The 20304-nt window shown below is 52.1% G+C and overlaps 1 protein-coding gene across 2 annotated transcripts in view; it reads right to left on the bottom strand.

Annotated features, from left to right (window-relative positions):
- LOC122382449 (solute carrier family 12 member 3-like) overlaps positions 1 to 20304 on the bottom strand; it is a 52625-nt gene that overhangs the window by 17191 nt on the left and 15130 nt on the right. For both annotated transcript variants that reach the window (XM_043367761.1, XM_043367762.1), the window contains exons 2-11: positions 16878 to 16961; positions 16546 to 16621; positions 12963 to 13058; positions 12531 to 12670; positions 11244 to 11366; positions 6408 to 6522; positions 5737 to 5876; positions 5158 to 5269; positions 2004 to 2140; positions 1306 to 1413 (exon numbers count right to left, since the gene is read on the bottom strand). In XM_043367761.1, coding sequence (XP_043223696.1) covers positions 1306 to 1413; positions 2004 to 2140; positions 5158 to 5269; positions 5737 to 5876; positions 6408 to 6522; positions 11244 to 11366; positions 12531 to 12670; positions 12963 to 13058; positions 16546 to 16621; positions 16878 to 16961 — 1131 coding nt within the window. The remainder of the gene's footprint in view (positions 1 to 1305; positions 1414 to 2003; positions 2141 to 5157; positions 5270 to 5736; positions 5877 to 6407; positions 6523 to 11243; positions 11367 to 12530; positions 12671 to 12962; positions 13059 to 16545; positions 16622 to 16877; positions 16962 to 20304) is intronic.

The following is a 20304-nucleotide window of genomic DNA, read 5'->3' as shown; positions in this document are numbered from 1 at the left end:
CACCTCAGACACAGCAGCGCACGAACCGACCCTCACCATGACAGTTCGTGACTATATGTAGAGATTTTCCGTGACCATATGGCGATACCGCAGACAATTCACAAACCCCGTCATTCCATTAACCCGTTGACACTCCCTTAACCCGCGCACCGACGGGGGGGGGCGGATATCCGCCCCCCCCCCCCTGAGGTTTTTCGCGAATAGCGGGAAAACCGCGGCGCGTAGCGCCGCGAAATTTGGTACGACTATTCTCTCATCAATTTTACACATGGTGTGCAAGTTTGAACCTCCTAACTTTTCAGGTCAGGTCACCAGGTCACTTTGAATGACCCAACCTCAAGTCACTTTTTTGCAACTTTGTCACCGTGCCAGAGCTACAGTAGATGTCGGAGGCCTTTGAATGTCGCAGGATGTTATTAGGTCAGTAGTAGCTACAATTTGTATATCTCGGAATTTTGATATCGGTGACCTAAGGTCAGGTCAATTTCTCGACCTCCCCATTATAAGTCAATGGGGGAAAAATCAACTCCCTGTTTTTACCACTAAAACGGGTCGGAATGGCCCCATAAACCATACATGACCTCATATACGATCAACCTTCACTACCTTGAGGTCTGTTTTGCTGTTGGGCAGCTGTAAGGTCATGTGACGTCATCAAAGGTCACCAACGGTTTTTTGACAATAATTCCGTACAGGAACAAGATACAGCCGCGCGGATGGTCTCATTGTGTTCAGCTCGTCAAGGCGCATCGAATGATATACATGATGACCTCGAGGTCACGTGACCTGAGGTCAACCTTTGACCTTGACCTTTCGAGGTCAACATATATATCATTCGATGCGGATTGACGAGAGGATCACGATGCTGCCCTTAGTTTGTTCCTATATTGACTAGTTCGAAAGTTATTCGAGAAAAACTCTCTCCATACCTAGCGCCGCCATTTTGACTTTTTTGACCCCTGTGACGTCATCTTTGACCTGACCTGAAAATGACCTTAGTAAAAATTGTAGACCTTTTCCGTGCGTATCCCTTGCCGTTTACCGCTTGTCGCTATCTTGCTTCGTTCTCGAGATCTCAGGGGGGGGCGGTCATCCGCCCCCCTGTCGGTGCGAAGTTGGCGCAGACCCCCGTCGGTGCGCGGGTTAAGCCCAGTTATCCTGCCGTAACCCGTTTACACTTCGCCCTGACCCCACTCCCAGTGACACTTTATTGATCTGTGGCCCTGACGTGAGCTCAGTGACCCTGCCGTGACCTGTGACCTCTGTCATAACCCCTCACAGATCCCTCAGTGAGCGGGAACTGACCTGCAGGACACGCGGCGCTCCGACCAGCGAGGCGATGGCTGATGACAGGGTGGCGGCGAAACAGCCGGCGTAGATCAGAGGCGCCCAGGCAGAGATGAGACCCATCACCTGCGGGCGAGCCGGGAGGGTCAGAGGGAACATGGCGACGCGTCTCGACACCAAAGACCGACGGGGGAGTGTCAGACGCTGCCTTGCCACAGAGACTGACCACAGACCACACAGACCACAGAGCAAACGCTAATGCATCATGCTTATGATGGAATGAGCATCGAGCCTCCATAAAGCAAGCGTCACTGATTATGGCACAAAACAAAACAGTCGCCAGTGGGGAGCGGCTGCGTTCGGCCTGCGGCTACATATCGCCAGTTGCACCTCATATCTCCTAGTTTTCTCGCATATTAAGCGTGGCTCTAGCCTGACCGCCAATATGCGTGCCTAACTAACTACTCAACTGACCACTGATCTGCGCGCCCGACTGCTCACTTTTAATGCTGATCTGCGTGTCTGACTGCTCACCTGACTGCTGATCTGCGCGCCCGACTGCAGCCACCTGACATTTGCTCTGCGCGCCCGACTGCTCACCTGACTGCTGACCAGTGCGTTTAACTGCTCACCTGACTGCTGATCTGCGTGCCTGACTGCTGATGTGCGCGCCCGACTGCTCAACTGACCACTGTTCTGCGCGCCCGACTGCTCACCTGACTGCTGATCTGCGTGCCGTAGTCGCAGTCGTCGATACGCCCGGTGCAGTTGTACACGGGGTAGAGAGTGTCGTTACTGCCGTCCATGCTCATCTCGCCGTTCGGGTCGGTGACGTTCAGCTCTCGGATATCGCCTGCGAAAAACAAACGCTAAATGTACCAGCTTCGGGGTCTCGGAACGGTAGAAAGTAAAACTCAAGTGGGTCGGGTTATTATTATTGTTGCGCGCCGCTGTTGGTGTCTTGATTGACGGCAGACTTAGTCGTCCAGTAGCCTGCAGGACGCAGGTGTTAGAGTTTCGGTACGCACTTAATCTCTGGGGCCGTATTCACGCCGATCATTTTCTTACGCAAGACCTACTTAGATTTTTTTAATCACGCGAGCTCCGTCGATAAAAACTTAAGAAAAGTCGAAGTGAATACCAAATTATACCGGTGAAGGACTGCTCTGGTTGTTTTTCAATAAAAAACACAATTCTAACGAATAGTGTTTGTCTAATGAAGAAACAACCTGCGGTTACTTACGAAAGAAAATCGACTTACGAAGTCGACGTGAATACGGCCCGTGGTTTGGTGCTTGCCTCTAAAGACGCCAGCCGAGCGAAACATCTCACCACTCCGGTGTCACGCTGATCGGCTCTAACAACGCGCCTCAGTGCCCACTGTAACACCTCCAGACTTCCGGCAGTGCCGTCTCCCTCTCTTGATCGTGGTCAACAGAAGTCTTCGGGGATTATGTCATCTGTGATCACCCCCAAGGATCACCCACCAGGGACACTTATCATATCGCAAATAGATGTCGTTCAGTTACTCCATGATACACGACCGACCATTAATTGCACGCCGTCTATTCGGACAAATGGTCTCCGTTGTCTCTGTTGTTACAATGGTGAACACTCTCTTGTGACATAACTCCTTACTGCAATCGGTTATCTGTTAGCGACGAGGCCAGTTCACTTGATGAATGGCATTCACTAATGCGTCTGAGGCCCTCATTCTCTCTCCCTCTACAGCACACTACAGATTCATATCGCTCAATCAGCTTTTTGTAAGAGCAGAGGTAAGTAGGAAGGTTCCATATCACAGCGGAAAAGTTGACAGGGACAGACTCGCATACAAATACAGACAGGTTCACATCCAAAGAGTCAAAGGTTAGCTTCATATCCAAACAGGGGCTGGCTCAACCTGCAGACGAGGGCACCCTCCCAGTTCACACCCCACCGCGCCGGGGAACTTTAACAGCCCCACAGGGGACAGGATGGAAGGCTTCATCGCCGAGTTCTTGTGGAGCAAACTTACTCGACGATATCTCAGCACATTCTTCCGGAGCTACTGCATCCTCGTAGATGAAAATGTTTGATATCGTTCCTCCCTGCCAGCGGTGGCTATGAAATGCGCCGCTTCCAATGCTGAGACTGCGACCTCTCCATTCATTCCCTCTTTACGAGTCTGGACGAGTCTGGTTTCATCATGTTTTCGCATTGTCTTCAGGCATACAGCATATAGAGCTGCTCTGGTGGCTTCATCATGTTTCTCCTTCACTTCAGTGTTTCTCAACCAGCGTGAGAGCGAGTCAGACCTTTGAGAAATTTGGTCCGCGGGACAGAGAACATAAATCTTGTATCGACTATTTATCCAGCACCTTCGTGTGGGTCAGCTTTACTCTCAAGGTCTGTTGCTTGCCACGCCACTCTGGTTTCTACACCAGAGCGCTATGGTATATAGCCGCTACCTGGACAGCTGCAAGATGGTTCCACAATCCACAGTTTGTTGCAGCATGACGAACGACAACGAATATCGAGCTCATTCAAAGAGCTTCAATATGAGTACTGAGTAGTCAAAGCTAAAACCCGGCTCCAAAGCGGATTGTGGGACTGTCTGCCGATGACCCGTGTTTAGCATCGCTGCTGGTTCTATTCCGTACCTAGCTAGGAAAAAGAAGTGTGTCTTCGGGGAAAACTAAACGAATCCCTACTCGAAGATCTTCTACGTTACATTACTTGCATGCTCTAATGTTATTACCAAAACAACGTTACTCCGAAGTTGCTTGGCTAGACTAGGCAAAAATGGAAGACAAACGGTGCGACATTGAAAAAGACGGAAAGACGCAGCGACCAGAAACAAATCGCAAGGCGAGCTAGCCAGCAACTGCAAGCAAACTGCAAGAACTCAGCAGAAGTTGCAAGCGGACAAGCAAGAAACTAAGTTTTACTCGAGCTCAGATTCAATGCGACAATGAACCTACAGACGATGGGGCGGGGCGGGGAGGGCAGTCTACATCTGACAAACAATGACAACGGTGGCGGCTGAGCGGCGGAGTCCTTCGGTTCATTGTTCGTTTTTTTTTTCGGTTCTTACCCTATACGTGAAGGCAAAATAGTATGATAGCGCTAATATTATCATTTTCATAAGACAAACGCGAACAATGGTAACCATGAAAGCCAAATATATAAATACTGCAACACTTTCCCCATTCTACGCCCACTAGCCCCGGTGTCTTCTTCACAAAACAGGAGACAAAAATCAACCTTACATGAAATTACACTGCCAAGGGAAAAAAAGGAACAATAAAACGAAGAACTCGCAACTCAGCCAGACTTTAACTATAGTGTTCCCTCTTTCGAAGCCCACAGGTCAATCTTCAGAGCTCAAAATCGAGTGTGTCCCGCTTACGTTGCCACTAAAATGAAGCGAGATAGACCAACAGATTCAATGAAGAAAAACAGCAACCTAACCCACGCCCAGGTATTTGTTTGAAACGTTAACTGGAACAGCACGGCTTCTCTTCAACGGAAATCAACGAGAAATCGTTAAGACTATGTTTCAGCTCCAGTATCGAAAATCGAGAGGTAGTAGTGGAAAGTCACAAATCAATACATCTAGCGAATTCAAAGAGGAGCCATCGTCTTGCAAGATGTGTGTGTTCTCTCTCTCCCATCACGACTGCGGTGCTCAGCGGGGCGTCTCGCCCCCATCGGCACCCATCACCCACCAGAGGCGTAGCGGTGCGCCGTAGCAGCGATCAATATGGGGTAGATGACGTACGAGCAGAAAGTAGTGAAGACGGCCAGAAGCGTGCCCTTGGGTATGGCCTCGGCCGGATCCTGCCAACCACAGGGACACAGGTCAGAGGCCGTCTACAGGGCACCCACCGGAGGCGTAGCGCTGCGCCGCCGCCGCGATCATGATCGGGTAGACGATGTAGGTGCAGAAGGTGGTGAAGATGGCCAGCAGCGTTCCTTTGGGGATGGCCTCCGCCGGGTCCTGTAGGAGACATGGGTACTGTCAACGGGGCGCGCGGAGGGCCGACGCAGCGCGCCGTAAGCGGCCAGGGGAGCCGGGGTAGGTGGGTTATATGCTACTTATTGTTGGGACACAAAACACTAGGCAAATCTAGCTTCGCTAAAACTAAGCATTAGCTAAAGCTTGGACATTTTGCACACGATTATTACCACAGAACCGAGGTAAAAAATTGAAGACAGAGGCACAAGGGGAACCTTGCTAGCTGACAATCAGGGAGACACAACATGCATAATTATACGAAACAGGGTGGCTTAGAATCCTACACCCCTAAAGCTTGGGGCTATGCGGGGCAAGTTCAACTCAGTCACGTCTCTAGCGTGTACGTACACTATTTCGGAGCTGCTCCAGTTCCTTTGAGCTGTCGCGAGAGGAAACTCACCTGCCGCCCAGCAGAGGACCCCCAGCGCCCCGGCCGTCACCCCACCCACCTTCAGGTCTCCGGAGAGGTTAGCGCCAGCCACGATGCCAGTCACAGCCGGGAAGAAGACGCCGAACACGCTGAAGAAGTTGTAGTCGATGCCCTCGAACGGCCGATAGTCGTTCCAGGCGTTCTCTTTCAGCAGGTCGACTGAGCACGCACACACGAGCGGGAGAGATAAGGAGGTGTCAGCCAGCCGTCACAAAGTGTGAGAGAGGGACTAGAGTCGGGTTGGCTATGCACTCACGTACGACCACTGCAATGCTATTGTAAACTGCATACAATATCGCTAATCGCTTACATTTTGAACGTTACTAGAGCATCTCTCATGCGTTGGGCCACGTTATCTAATCTTGGTGAGTGACCGATTCTAAATGTCTCACATGATGTACCTTTATCCCTTGACGCTGCAGTCAGGTCAGGAAGAAAGCCGTACCACCATTTTACCCTCTTCCACCAAAAATTATGTGTAGGGACTAAGAAGTGCAAGGTGTCCAATTTTCTGACCATTTCTGCCGGTCCACCGTGCCGGCGGCCAACACACATATACAGGTGTGGGCAAGATTTCTTTACTACTCGGTGTGGGTGTGGGGACAGTGGTGACAGATTGGGGATGCGAGAACACCTCAGCGGACCACAGTCCCTCCAATCGCTACCGCGTCCCCGCCAGCCCCGACTCACAGCTGAGGCCCTCGAAGCCCTGAGCTTTCTCTGTGTCGTCCTGCGGTCCCATGAAGCAGCCGACGACAAAATCCACCTGGGAGGCGATCAGCAGGAAGAGCAGCAGCAGCTGGACCTGAGGGCGGCACGGACAGACATCGTGTAACAGCGGCGCATAGAACAACAGCTAGACCTCAGGGAGGCACGGACAGACATTGTGTAACAGCGGCACACAGAACAGCAGCTAGACCTAAGGGCGACACGGACAGACACAATGTAAAAGAGCAACACAGAGCAACAGCTAGACCTCAGGGAGGCATGGACTAGTGCGTCCGCGAGAAGCGCGTCCGTGCAGACTGCATTGGGTACACGTTGCGTTTACGACACACGAATAGTCACTGCCTCATAGGCCAGCCCCCGTTCAGCCCCTACTGAACGGAATGAGTTGCTGCCAGAACAATTCTTGTAGGGCGATGCAGCCCACCCAGATGACTACGTCGAGAGACTCATCAAATGCGATAAGGTCAGTGGGAGCACAGTGGGAGGATAGAGTCGATTCGGAGTTCATTGTTTGTTTGCGAAAGACGTGGTCAGTGCTCAGTGGCACTTGTCGACTTTCAATGGAACTGGAGTTGTCTGCTCAACGCTACGCTCAAGTTTACGCCGTTAACCCGAAATTGCCCTGTCAGTCAGAAGAAGTCTAAAGTATGTACAAGCCTCAATGGCACTGGTTCTAAAATTAATGACACAAAGGCATCACTTCATTGACTTCATTGTCCATCAACTCTGACTTAGTCTCAGAATATCGCCTCCTATGTCACGCGCCAGCCCGTTCGTCTCGTGAATGTATGCGCGGCGTGTTGTCCGTCTCCTTTTTACACTCGGTTAAGGTCAGCGGGTCTGGGTGCCTGCGGCGCACCACCCTGACAGTGAGCCGCTTGATAAAGTGCAGAGAGGCACTTGACCTGACACAAGAGAGGAAAAGAGCCAGCCAGACAAACTGCCGTGACGAAACCCACACCATCCACCCGCGGCCGGTTTGGTCTGCCAACATGCGATCTCGTGCTGTGTGCGTTCCAATCAAACTTAGCAAAACGAATCACGGCAGCACTTACGAAAACAACGCCGGTGCTCGATAGGTGATCAAATTTGAACAGCGGCTGCGTGTAGAGATTGCAGGCAGATAGCAATGAGAGGCCCTTCATCTGGAGAAGTGTCGTATCTCAGCTGTGTCCACAGCGGGGGAGGACACGGGACACCGGTGCACGCGTCAGCCCTATCTGCTAACTGAGAGGTGGACGGCACTCGTGCTGACCGGGCCCACCCCTCCGCGGCTGACCACCTCGAGAGCCGTGTCTCAACAGGCAGGGTCGCCGCCGCGCGCCGGTTCACACCTATCACGCCACCGCCCGGTGCCTCGGTGAGGGGACTTTACACCGACGACCGGTCACGGGACCGGCCGATAGTGGCCGGGGGAGGCGGGGTGGGGCGCGCCGACCCCAACACCGACGCTGCAGGGGCAGGACGGCGCCAGCACACACCGCGATTCACGGGGCTCTCTTGGGCCGAAACTGGCGGCGCGTCATTTCGCCCAAAGGTGTGGTGCTGAGAGCATAAGCGAGTTGCTCCATCAATCGCGCGATAGTACACCGCTCGATGCCTTCATGATACTCATTCAAACTGTAAACGGCTGCATTGGAAAAGCAACTTAACTCTCCTCGTCATAAGAGACCTGTCATATCCATTATCCAGCAAAAAATATTTTTAGATCGGTGACATGAGTAACGGCTAAACGCGCCTGAATAGAAACGACTGTCGCAAGAAGCATTGACTGGAGAGGGGCGGCGAAAATCATGTTAAAATGTTCGAGAGTAAAATTTCTTCCCGATCTCAAGAAACGTGGACAAAACGAATAAGGATACAATTTACGATGAGGCTCTTTCACAAAACGATTAACACACAAAGATTTGAGTTTAATTTTAATTCTAACAGAAACAGAGAAAACCAGATAAGCGGTAACGTAGCAATTATGTTTTTTCGCCAATGAGAAACACAATATTACCAGTTTGTTAGAAGGAATCAGGCTGCGTCTTTGGAATTGTGCGGTCCTATTGGCTCTTAGGGTGCGCGTCAGAATAGCTAGTGACATTTGAGCTAGTGACTTTTGAACTAGTACAAAACAGCTAGTGCCTCAAAACAGCTAGTGACAAAACAGCTAGCGTCAAAATAGCTAGTGAAGCAAAATAGCTAGTGCTTAGAAACAGCTAGTGACAAAACAGCTAGCGTCAAAGTAGCTAGTGAAGCATAAAGAGCTAGTGCCTCAAGACAGCTAGTGACGAAATAGCTATCGTCAAAATAGCAATTTCGTTGGACCTCTGTTCCCTTCCCATTCACTTCGCTTCAAAAATGCAAGATATCTATGACTGTAAAGATGTATTTCCCGCGATATGCCATCTCTTTAGGGCTTCTTTAGGGACCCGGCTCTTAGGGCTTCGGAGTTTCTAAATCATCGACTGTCCGGAAGGCGGAAAGTGACCTGTAACTTTCAAGTGCTTGTAACTGGTTAATGCGTTCAGTGTTCACCAATGCACTATTTCTTACGAGGACATCGATAATGTGATCTAAAGTCATTCAGTTTTATCATGTGTGGTGCTGTGTGTACTCATTGACCGGCGGTGGTCTGTAGCTGCGAGATAGAGAAGGGTGCTCTAAGATCCGCGCTTCTTCACTGACATCAAAGTGGTTGTGCCGCCCCGTTCTTATATAACCACCGGTGACAGTTTTTTCCCCATATTATCCCGGTGATTACATAATCCGGATCAGAGGCTGGGCGCCGCTATCAGTCTGCTGAGCGGAGCCGGCACACGCCGGGTGCCACCGGTCGTTTTCGGGAGGGGTCGCGGCGCGCGACCGTGGGAGACGGGCGGACGGACGGCCGGCGCGGCAGGAGGCGCCGATAGCGGCGTCGGTCGCCTGTGGTCACCGCCCGGTCACCGGACGCGCCGCCGCCGAGCCTCTGTTGACTCGCCGCCGCACGCAGAGGCCGCCGCCGCCGCCGCCGCCGATGGGAAGCGCCCGCTGCGCCCGATAGCACGGCCACAGATAGGTGAGCGCACGTGCCCCCCCCCCCCCCCTGCTGACCCGGCGCGACCTCACCACACGCGCAGGAAACGCCTAATGACGCAGTGATAGGACGCACGACGGTCACCGGCCGTACGCAGCAGGCGCTGTGAATAACACCGACTAGTGGGCACGTAATTCCACTAATTCTGACTGTATTCCTCGTTGCAACTTCTAACCAAACAGGAATATCAGCGACCTCTTCACCAGGCAGAAATGCGGTCACGAATACCGTGTACTTCTAATCAGCGTTAACCCTTAGTCGGCTGTGTCTCACTAGTTTCCAGTGAACGACCGGGCCGGAATCTGAGAAGGATGACGTTTCCGCCCGGTGACTGGACCGGACAGGTCTGTCGGAAATGTGGGGAATCACGAAGAGCAGGTGACTGCGGATGAGTCAAAGCCGGCGGAATGCGGTGGTGGAGGAGGCTGGGTGCATCTGACGGAGACCGGGAGACCGACGAAAGAGCCAACCTAGGCCCTGTTTCACCGCACGCCAATGTCTTGTAGCGTAAGGTAACGGCGTGCGGTGGAACAGGCCGGTGTTTCAACGGCACGCTGCCAGCCGCTGCCAGCACACGTGGCAATTTGGGTTTCCATGGAGACATCAACAAACCCATTGCTCCAACACTACCACAAGTGTGACGTCAGCTCGCGAAATGCGCTGGCAGCGGCTGGCAGCGTGCCTTGAAACAGGGTCCAGGGCCCAGGAGCCAGGTTAGCTCGGACCCTGCCGCCTCCGCCGCTGAGGTGGCGGCCATCAGTCAGCAGTCACTCGGCGCTGACCGGCCGGCCGTTTTTCGGGCGGTTTTTGCCTCCCCATGGACCGATGGCCAGAGGTGTCTGTAGGAGCCGCCGCTGCCGGCGGACAGGGCGCGGCCAGCGCCGGCGGCGGCCACCAGACCTTGGCAGGATTCCGGGGGAGGAGTCCGCCGCAGGATTCCGGGGCAGGATTCCAGGGGAGGGGGAGGGGCGATGATAACCCGCCGAGGTGAGCCGGACAGGTTCAGCGAATCAGGACCGGGAAACGGGAGGGAGAGCGGCCAGCCCAGCGCGTCAACCGAATGGTCTGAGAAGCTGGAATCCAGGTGCAATTACAGTTATTTACCAAGCATGGCATTACTTGATAACTTGTTTATCTATTAGCTTGCACTGTATGCCATTTGCTCTAAAACTGATCAGACGACCTTATTCCGTTTGAATTAATGCAAACCGTATGAGAAAGATGAAAGATCACACGACTTACAGCTACACAGGGATACTTAAAATATTACGATGATTTCACGTGGAAACTACAAATAAGCCAATTACGATCAGTTAAAATACTCGGGAATCATTTAGAGCCATCTCAGAACGGGCATTGCGGTCTGAACTCTGAAGTTTAGCAGCTTCCAATCCGTGATTCAGAACAGATCAATCAATCTAGGGACGGGCTGCACCCCGTCCCCAACGCACCTCCCCTGATCACCCCAGCGTGTCAGCTATGCGTGTCACCCCGGACGCGTGGTCCCGTGTGCGGTTATACGAACAGCTGGGCCCTGGGGTGCCGCCGGCCGCACTGACTGCCTGCTGCACCTGTGTCCCCGCCTGCCTGCTGTATCGACCCCGCGCTCGGGGCAGCACCGAACCGCTGCCGCCCGCTGGGTGGTCCGATGGCTCCCATGGCGGCGGCTGGCCCGACCCGCAGAGTCCATTTGGTGTCTGACCTCCCCCCGTGACTCCCCCCCCCCCACTCACCCTGGTCACCCAGTCCATGCCGACAATGGCCAGAGCCAGGATCAGAACCATGGCCACGGAGCCGATGATACGAGCGTCGTTGACACCGCCGTCGACGATCATGGCGTCCTCGCCGGCGTACTCCTGCCAGAGGGAAACGCAAAGAATGTGCCGTCACGAGGGGGGTCAGGAGTACGAGAAGGGAGGCATTGTGTAACGAACAGAAACAAGTAGTCACGACGAGCTAATAATAAACACGAGGCAGCTGAATCAATGCATCAATGACAATCGGGTAACCATTAGCACGCTAGCCTTCAAGAGCTGCTTTTAACATTATTATTTAACTATGCTTATTTATAACTCAGCCGTTGAACCAGTATAGCATTCCGGGAGCTCCACCCGCAGTGGGTTCTCGGACTACCCTCTGCAATGCGGTGTCGACCACGAAGGCCGGCAGGTAATGGCTGTAGGCAGTCTCCGATAGCGCAAACAACGCTGCACCGCACCCCGAACATTTACGATGCGATGTTGGGCAACACGGTAACAGAACAGCCACCGGCGTCCCGCCGCGGATTTGTGGGACCCTGCGCCCGCCACTCAGAGGATAGCTGCAGGTTACAGTTGCGAAGGACGGGAGAGAGAGAGAAGAGAGAGAGAGAGAGAGAGAGAGAGAGAGAGAGAGAGAGAGAGAGAAGAGAGAAGAGAGAAGAGAGAAGAGAGAAGAGAGAAGAGAGAAGAGAGAAGAGAGAAGAGAGAAGAGAGAAGAGAGAAGAGAGAAGAGAGAGAAGAGAGAAGAGAGAAAGAGAGAGAGAGAGAGAGAGAGAGAGAGAGAGAGAGAGAGAGAGAGAGAGAGAGAGAGAGAGAGAAAGAGAGGGAGGGGGAAGAGTGGTGGATGAAGGAGGGAGTAAGACGAGAGACGGTAAGTTAGTAGCAGAGGGAGCAGGGAATGTCTGTTGCAGTCCAGTGCGGTGTGGAGTCGGGTCACCAGCCCCCACCAACCCACATCGACCCCTGTGACCGGACCGCCGCCCGTCCGCCCGGCGAGGGGCGTGCCCGCCGCCAGCCAGCCGTGTCCAGTGTCCGCTCCGTTCGTGTCTGGGCCCCGCTGTCAGCGGGTCCGACGGCCCGCGCTGGATCGAACACGACTCCTCACGAAATATGAGCGGCGGCGGAAGGCGCAAACACGAGCCCGCCAATCTCGCCGGCTTCTGATCGCTATAGGCCAGTCGCGAGGCTCGGGTAGGCACGGGCGCCCGGCGTCCCGGCCTATCAAAGGGTGGAGACGGTGCCGACCTTCCATCGACTCACCCGCAGCATGTCGCTGAACGAGGAGCAGAAGCCGACGACGTACATGGCCACGGCCACCGAGTTGGAGACGGTGAACAGCAGGCCGATCGAGGCGCCGAACTCGGGGCCCAGAGAGCGGGAGATCATGTAGTAGATACCGCCTGCGGAGGGATACGAGTCGTTATAGACGAGGGAGCGCGGCATATGACGTGCCATTGATTGAAAAATTCATTAAGTGCCTTATTCAAATTAAAAACATAGTCCGTATCTGCAAAGCCAATAGAGCAGAAAATCTGCGATTTATCTCATTGCAATGAATACTGAACACTGGACAGTAACAGCCTTCCAGCGTTCTCCCCGTGAAGTCCATCGTGCCGTCATCTGCAGTTGGCTGAACTGGGACTCTCTCCTGCACACCCTTACGCTACCCAGCAGACCCCCGTCGCCGCTCACCTCCTTTAATCTGTCCGTTAGTGGCCACGGCAGACATGGAGATGGTGGTGATGACGGTCACGATGTTGGCAGCGCAGATGATGGCCAGGGCCTCCACTGGTGGACCAAAACACGGGTCAGTGGAACGAATGACAAAGCGCTCATTCAGACAAACTGGCGCGGTGATATTGGCAAAGAGATGAGCATTTTTTATATTGATTGACTGATATTTATTTATATTGATTGATATTGCAGGCGTGTATATTGATTGATGTCACTTGGCTTCAGGAATCACGCTCTGACATTTCGGAGCTCTATCGGTCATTGTGTACGGATGGTGTCAACTCGAATAGAGCGTCGGCTGCTTTATTACTTAGGCGATAGTTCGGTGATGGAAAGTCTCATAAGTGTCATTCGCAACGGTCAACAATCACGGTCAAGTGTAATGACAAGCGACCCAATATAACTTCAACTTCATTTACTCTGACACTAAACCGACGATCACAGAGTTTGGCAGCATGACGGCAGTGCTGGCTCACAGCGTTTATCTGCCAACTCGGCCGAGTTTCTAGCCGTTCAGCCCGCTCAGCGTTCGGCGATTTCGGTAAATGGGCGGACCATAGCCGCCCCGTTAAAAGCCGCGGGGATAGTCGGCGGCCCGACCCTCCCTCCCACAGCCCTGGGAAGTGTTCCGGGCGACCGGCGCGGCTGTCGGACAGTCCGGAGCAAACCAGTTTTCGGTGGGACACGGTCGGGGACAACGGGTCTACGAGGGACTGTGGGACGACGGGACGACGGGACGGTGGGACCGCTGTTTCCGGCTCCAGGCCGCCTTTCAAAACGGCGAGAAATAACCCTCGCCCGTAAACGGTGTTTTGCCACCTTCGCCCATGCAGGGGGGGGGGGGGGGGGTTGGTGCGACCCCCCCCCCCCTGGCGTTTGAAACGGAGCGTCGTAGAGCTTGGCGGAAAAGACCAACGGATTGCTCTCAACGAGATCTCGCGATTGGTGGTATATTTTTTGGTCCTAGGTCAACATTTGACCTACTTATGACCGGTCAAAGGTCAAATTTTCGGAAAAATATAACTTTTTCAGATTTCCCCGCCGATTGCGGCAAAACGGTAAGAGATATCGACTTGAAACCTTCACTATCGTGATCCTTGATCAATTCTCTATCGTTTGGTGTAGGTATATTTCGATGTCATAACTCTAAAAATGATGCGTTGGGAGCATCGGAAGTCTGCCAGGTCATTTGTGCATTGGGTCACGTCAGGCGTGTGACGTCACTGACCTGACCCTGACCCAAAATGAACTACAAGAAACAACCGACGATGCCTGAAATGGATAGCAAATTCGAATTCAGGGCATCAAAATACCCCGAAAAGGCATACAAGTGCAAGAAGTCATTACAGGTCAACCGAGGTCACTGACCTTACCTTGACCTTTAGTAACCTTCAAAATGTCAACGGACATTGTGCCAATGTCAAATCAGCCAGTTGTGATTCTAAAACAATCCATCAGTGTGTCAGGTCAGTCGGCATTTATACCAATGTGAAGCAATCTCCAATTTAGAGTAAATCTGGCCGGAGGTTGTTCCCTTTATGACGTCATAACTCCGTGACCTGACATGACCTTGACAAAAATTTTTACCAAAAGTTGCGCAAAGGATGCCCCAAAGGGTACTGAAAATTTGAGCAGGCTATCTGAAACGGTTCGGCGTGTAGCTAAGAAAACCCTCAGGGGGGGGGGGTTGCACCAACCCCCCCCCCCCTACATGGGCGAGGGATAATACACCGAGGACCCGTCACGACTGCGATATTCCAGTCAGTTCACGGCCCAACACAACAGCCTGGTTCTGCTTTAGATAGTTCCAACAGTTAGTTCTATTGCGCAGCGCTGTTCATGTATTTTCCGGCTAGGTCATAACGAATTCCAACGAGTTCTCACAAAGTTGTGTGAACTACGTGCTAGACAGCGAAAACATGTTCCCATTCTTCGAAACGCCGAACTGCCAAAGCATTCGTGATTCACAATTCGTCTGAACTATCGTTGCGAACCTAATCCTTAGCCAGCACGAAAAGAGCAACAGCGAAGTCTTTGGCATACCACTGAATAACACTGAACAGCAAACTGGATTATGTTTGGTGGATAGAACTCTCGAGTCGATGCAATGCCAGCAAGCAATACTTACATTGAAACGGTAAACAAAATTAGTCGAATACAGCCATGGATCGTAACGCACAAATCACTAACAAACCGGCTTATGAGCTATTGACTATTCCCACCCACAAATCCTATCATCTTTCTCTAATGGAAACACTCTCCTAACTAATGGAAATAGCCCATCAATCTGCCACAGCGTTGGCGACAGTGGCTGGACCGGAAACGACACACACACCGGAACTGAAATAACTCCTGCACTTAACGGAAATCCGCATCGATAAATTCACGTCCCCTCGCGCCCGTTAGGCGACACGACACGCGTTCAGCCCAGTCGGGCTCAATCCATGATGTTACCGCGTTTGATAATTACTGTTCGGGAACGGAGGTCAGAGTGGTGGTGGACATTTGGACACGATGGAGAATGGGGATTATGGAAGGAGTGGTTGTGCCCGGAACTATGGGAAGAGGCGGGTATCCGGTGTTTCGGGTGTCCGGCAGTCCTGCCACTCGTGAGCGGCTGGAAGGAGCAGTCAATATTCAGCCAATCGAAAACCAATCAACTCAATGACGCGCAAATATTAACCACACCCGTTAATGAAAATATAATGACGCATTATAAAATACTTCAGCAAAAAGATAATCTGTTTCCCGTAAACTGTACTTTATCATATGTGGCTTCGTGAAAAAATGAAATACCGGTAACAGTGCAATGCGAGTGTCATCGAACAAGCGGAAAGGGAAGTCCGCCCGCCCACCATTCATCTGAATCCAGGAGGGTACAAAGCCATGTCAACGCGGCTTTTCCGAGAAATCCGAGTTCCTCCATCCGTTAGAATGCCTGAGCTTCCTTGTGTCTGATAAGCCGCTGCACTTCTGCGGAAGCCCGCCCACGTGGCCGGGGCAAAACCCGCCCGGTGCGCTAGGCCCCATAGCAACCGGGACTGGGAGAGACAGCGGGCCGCTAGGTCAGGAACGGATGAGAAGCGGTCCGCAGGGACTGGATACAAAGTGTCGGGGTCAAGAGCGGGCTGCTGTATCTACTTAGAACGGCCTGTCGCTACCATTGTTCGCATTGTACTGGTGGAGGGAGAGGTTGAGGCGGCAAACGAACGCGTCAGTCGATGGACCCGCCAGGAGACCAGCAGTCCGCTTCGGTACGGTCCATCATCTCAGGGTGAGAGGCAGTGGCATCGATTTCCACAGGAGTGCTATTACAGACTATCCCCCATTACTTTATTCAAGAAGCAGTGATGCATAGGAAACCCAGGAAATATGATAAATCTCCGAATGATGGACAAGTGTGGTCTACTAATTAGCCTATTCTTAGATAATACTTGATAATCGCCAGCATAGTAATACTAAGATGGGATGAATCACGCATTGTGGCCGATGTGCGGCCGTTCGTGGGGCAGTAGGTAGGTACTCAGTAGTTAGTACTCACCAATTCCAGCCTCACCCACCACCCAGGTCAGACGCAGGAACAGCATCACGCCCCAGATGTTGAGCAGGCACCGCATCTGCCGGTCATACCAACCGGTCAGCCGGGCGTTAGGGGGCGGGGTGTCAGTGTGACCCAGTCGCCGGCGGTAGCCCATCCCCGAAACTGATCAGTCAATGATCAATAGCCATGTGAACTTCCAACTAGGAGTGAATAATACGCAAAGAATAATGCAATGAAAACACAAAAAGACAGAGAAAACGGACAGACAAGTTGCAGACAATGAACGTCATGGCGTTGAAAGACGATCAGTCAGTGGTCGCGGTAATACTTACATATACTCCTTCGATCCATCCGAACTTGATGACTTTTCCCTTGAGCTCGGTCTGGTCGGCATCGGCCTCCGCATCGCCCGCATCCTGAAACAGATGACGAGTTCAGAGTCAGGCGGCTGGGTGATGGAGTCTGGCAGCACACCATGATAACTCTACAAAGGCCGACAAACGGCTGGCGTATACCGTATAGTAGTAAAAAAAAAAAAAACGCTTTTTATATCATCAACAGTTGAAGAAGGAATCCAGCAGTTATTTGGGGGAGGGGGAGGGGCAGTCGGCTTCTGTGCATGATGCGAAAAACAAATGGAGTTATTTTCTCAACTTCCGTGCATACGCATTTGTCAGTTTTACTATAACATCAACATTAGTATGGCATGTATCAGCCATCACATGCCGTAAACAAAGTAGTGTAAAGGGTCGTCGTACCCTCCACCGAGGCTGAGACGTGGTTTACATCACATTAATGCAGGCAGCAAGAAGCCATAACATTTTGAATTTTCACATGTCCGTAGTATCACATACGAGAAGAGGAATGTTTGAAGTTGGTGACAGCAACGCGCAGCAGAAGGGTCCGAGAAACCAACCAACGCGCGGCGGCAGCTCTGGACAGTGTGATGTGACATTCCCTGGACAGTGTGACCCGGCCCAACCCGTCACCGAGCTCAGCTAGCCTCTCAACCTGCCACTGAACCCAACTGTCCCGCGGAGGGCCACCCGCCACCGGCACCGACCCAGTTCCATGTCAATCACTACCGGTCCGGAACAATTTTCCACTTGGCCGCTTCCGGTTAATATCAAGAGATGGCAGCCACGCGGCTCGCGCTCTTCGACAGGCCGCCGGGAGAAGACAACTTTTCCGTGTCGCGACACCAGCCTAGCCTCCGGGCACAGGTGTGACCTGACACGACCCTATCATGGTGACCCGGCGCTGCGGACCCGTCATACACGGTCGCCGACGGACGGGATGCGGGTCGTGTTTTCGAACGGTGCAGAGTTCTGCGTTGTTGGCAGACGCTGCGTTCCCAGCTGGCGGTGGCACCTCGCCACCCGTTACGTAGGAGATGACGTGGCACACTCGTAACGCCGCAATGACGGGTAATCGATGATCAGAGGTGTAGTTATTGGCTGAACGCCGGCACGTACCAATGAACCGTAGAGTCAAGATCAGAGAAATTACTGAGCATATCCATTCTCTTTACCTAGACCTGTGCTGATGTTTATGCATGGCACCGTAGAAAAAATAGCTGTAGACATAGAGGTGCTTTACTGGCGTAATTCATAATTATAAATGCTAATTTATGAATGCCGCTGATTTAACCCTCGCCGGCCGAGGGGGGGGGGGGCGGGTGCCGCCCCCCCCCATAGGGTTTTTTCGCGATAGCTCCGAACACGCTGGCGATAGAGAGCTGAAACTTGGCACACCTGACCTTTGATTCAAGCCGCATCTTTTGACACCAACCGCATTTTTGGGTCAGGTCAGGTCACTGACCTATGACGTCATAAGTGAACCTCTGCACGGTCTTCAGATGTCGCAACTTCGCAACGCCCTCACTGCCAGAGGAGATGTCACAGGGAAATGAAACTTGCAGGAGCTAGTATCCATTATGAGTCTCACAATTTGTATATCTCAGATTTTTCCTAAAGGTCATATGAGGTCAGGTCATTTTCGTGACCTTACCATTATAAGTCAATGGGGAAAAAATGAAAACTGCTATTCTGGCGCCGGGAACGATCTCCAACTATCTCAAGCACACAGAATCGTGATTTGATGCACTCCTTGCAAGGTTAGATGCGTCACTTTTGCAATGTTGACCTTCCGTGACGTCATTTATGACGTCATCAAGGTCATATTAGTTTTTCGTCAATAACTCCCGATCAAATTGAGCTAGCGAGTCGAGAAAGCCACCAATGGACTCAGGAAGACCTGCCAAATCGAATGATATGCGACATGACCTCTTTCGACCAACTTCGTGACCTGGGGGTGCTGACCTGACCTTGACCTGAGGTCAACACCCTAAGTTGACCTGACCCGAACAAAAAGTATATCATTCGACGCGCCTGAGCGAGGCGAACACGATGCTGCCAAAATCGCGGCTCTGCGGCCGTTTTTTGCGAAGTTATTCACCAAAAACTGAACCGTACCCTGGGGCACTTGACCTGACCTCAGAGGTCACCGGTTGACCTAGGACCTTAAAATCGGGTACCAATCTCTGCGTCTCGTAACGGCGCACACGCTCGTTTTTTCCGCGACGCGCTAGCTCCACCAGGGGCGAAACGGCGAGGGGGGGTCGTACCCGCTCCCCCCCCCCCCCCCCCCTCGGCCGGCGCGTATGTAGAAAACCAATAGGTCCGGCGAGGGTTAAGATTGGTCAACAGAGGTGGCGAGTGCTGCGGACGGGGGTCGTTGACAGGTCAGCAGCTGTCGCGGTCAGACCGAGTGACGCCGGCGCGGCGGCCGGCCAGCTGCCATGAGAGCACGGGGCCAACGTTTCAGGCGGACCGACCTTCACTCAATATACCCTGGACGCCCTGGACCGACCAGCCGGACCGTGGTCCAGGCGTGTTGCCCACATCTCAATTCGAGTCGAATTCGACCAAAAACAAAACAGTTCGACCAAAAACAAAACAGGTCAGCGCGACTTGAATCATCTTATCAATCTGAACCAATTTGAATCATCAACCATCATCAAAATCATCTTAAATCTGAACCAGACGGAAACTTTTATATTATCATCAAGCAAGCGTGCATTCCAACCACATATCGCTTGTTTTATAAAGTGCAGCAATAAAGGCTTATCATATCTATTCATTTTTGGCCATTGAATGTAAGTTACATTTCCGCATTAATATAAAACGACATAAAAACAATTGTGGAACGCCTGGCCAGCGTAATACAATGAACTTGGCCCTACATTATACAAAGCTATTTACAAGAAATGCTAAATATTGGCGTTGTTCCATCCAATGACAACCCTCTAACTCGTCGGAAACCTTAAAATTCCGTATGAGGTGTGCACTGTGCAGCGTGCATGGCACTGCTCAAGACATCGCGACTTATTATATGTACAGTACAACCACTGAATGTTAGCTTAGATTACGAGGAAAATGAGCAGTCTTCAAAGATAAGAAACAACGTGTTAAAGTATTGCGATAAAAACGGCCATGAATTTGTTAAAATAACAAGTAGATAATTCATTAAATTGGCAAATACCATGAATCTGCATGATGTTTAAACGTCCCGTCTGTCAACGTCCCGTCTATCAGCGAAGCTCTGGCGAAGCCCTTTTGATTTGTTTTGTGGACTCCGGCCTCATTTGCAACGCTACTATTTGCCAGGCTCTTTCCGTTTACAAAACACACAGACCCTAACTTGACCACACGGACATTCCCAACTTTGTATATAGTAACATAGGTGTACATTAAACAT

This window comes from Amphibalanus amphitrite, unplaced genomic scaffold (assembly GCF_019059575.1).
Source record: "Amphibalanus amphitrite isolate SeventyFive unplaced genomic scaffold, NRLGWU_Aamphi_draft 000139F_arrow, whole genome shotgun sequence".
Taxonomy (NCBI): domain Eukaryota; kingdom Metazoa; phylum Arthropoda; class Thecostraca; order Balanomorpha; family Balanidae; genus Amphibalanus; species Amphibalanus amphitrite.
The sequence above is the reverse complement of the archived record's forward strand: the minus strand, read 5'-3'. Positions and strand labels throughout refer to the sequence as shown.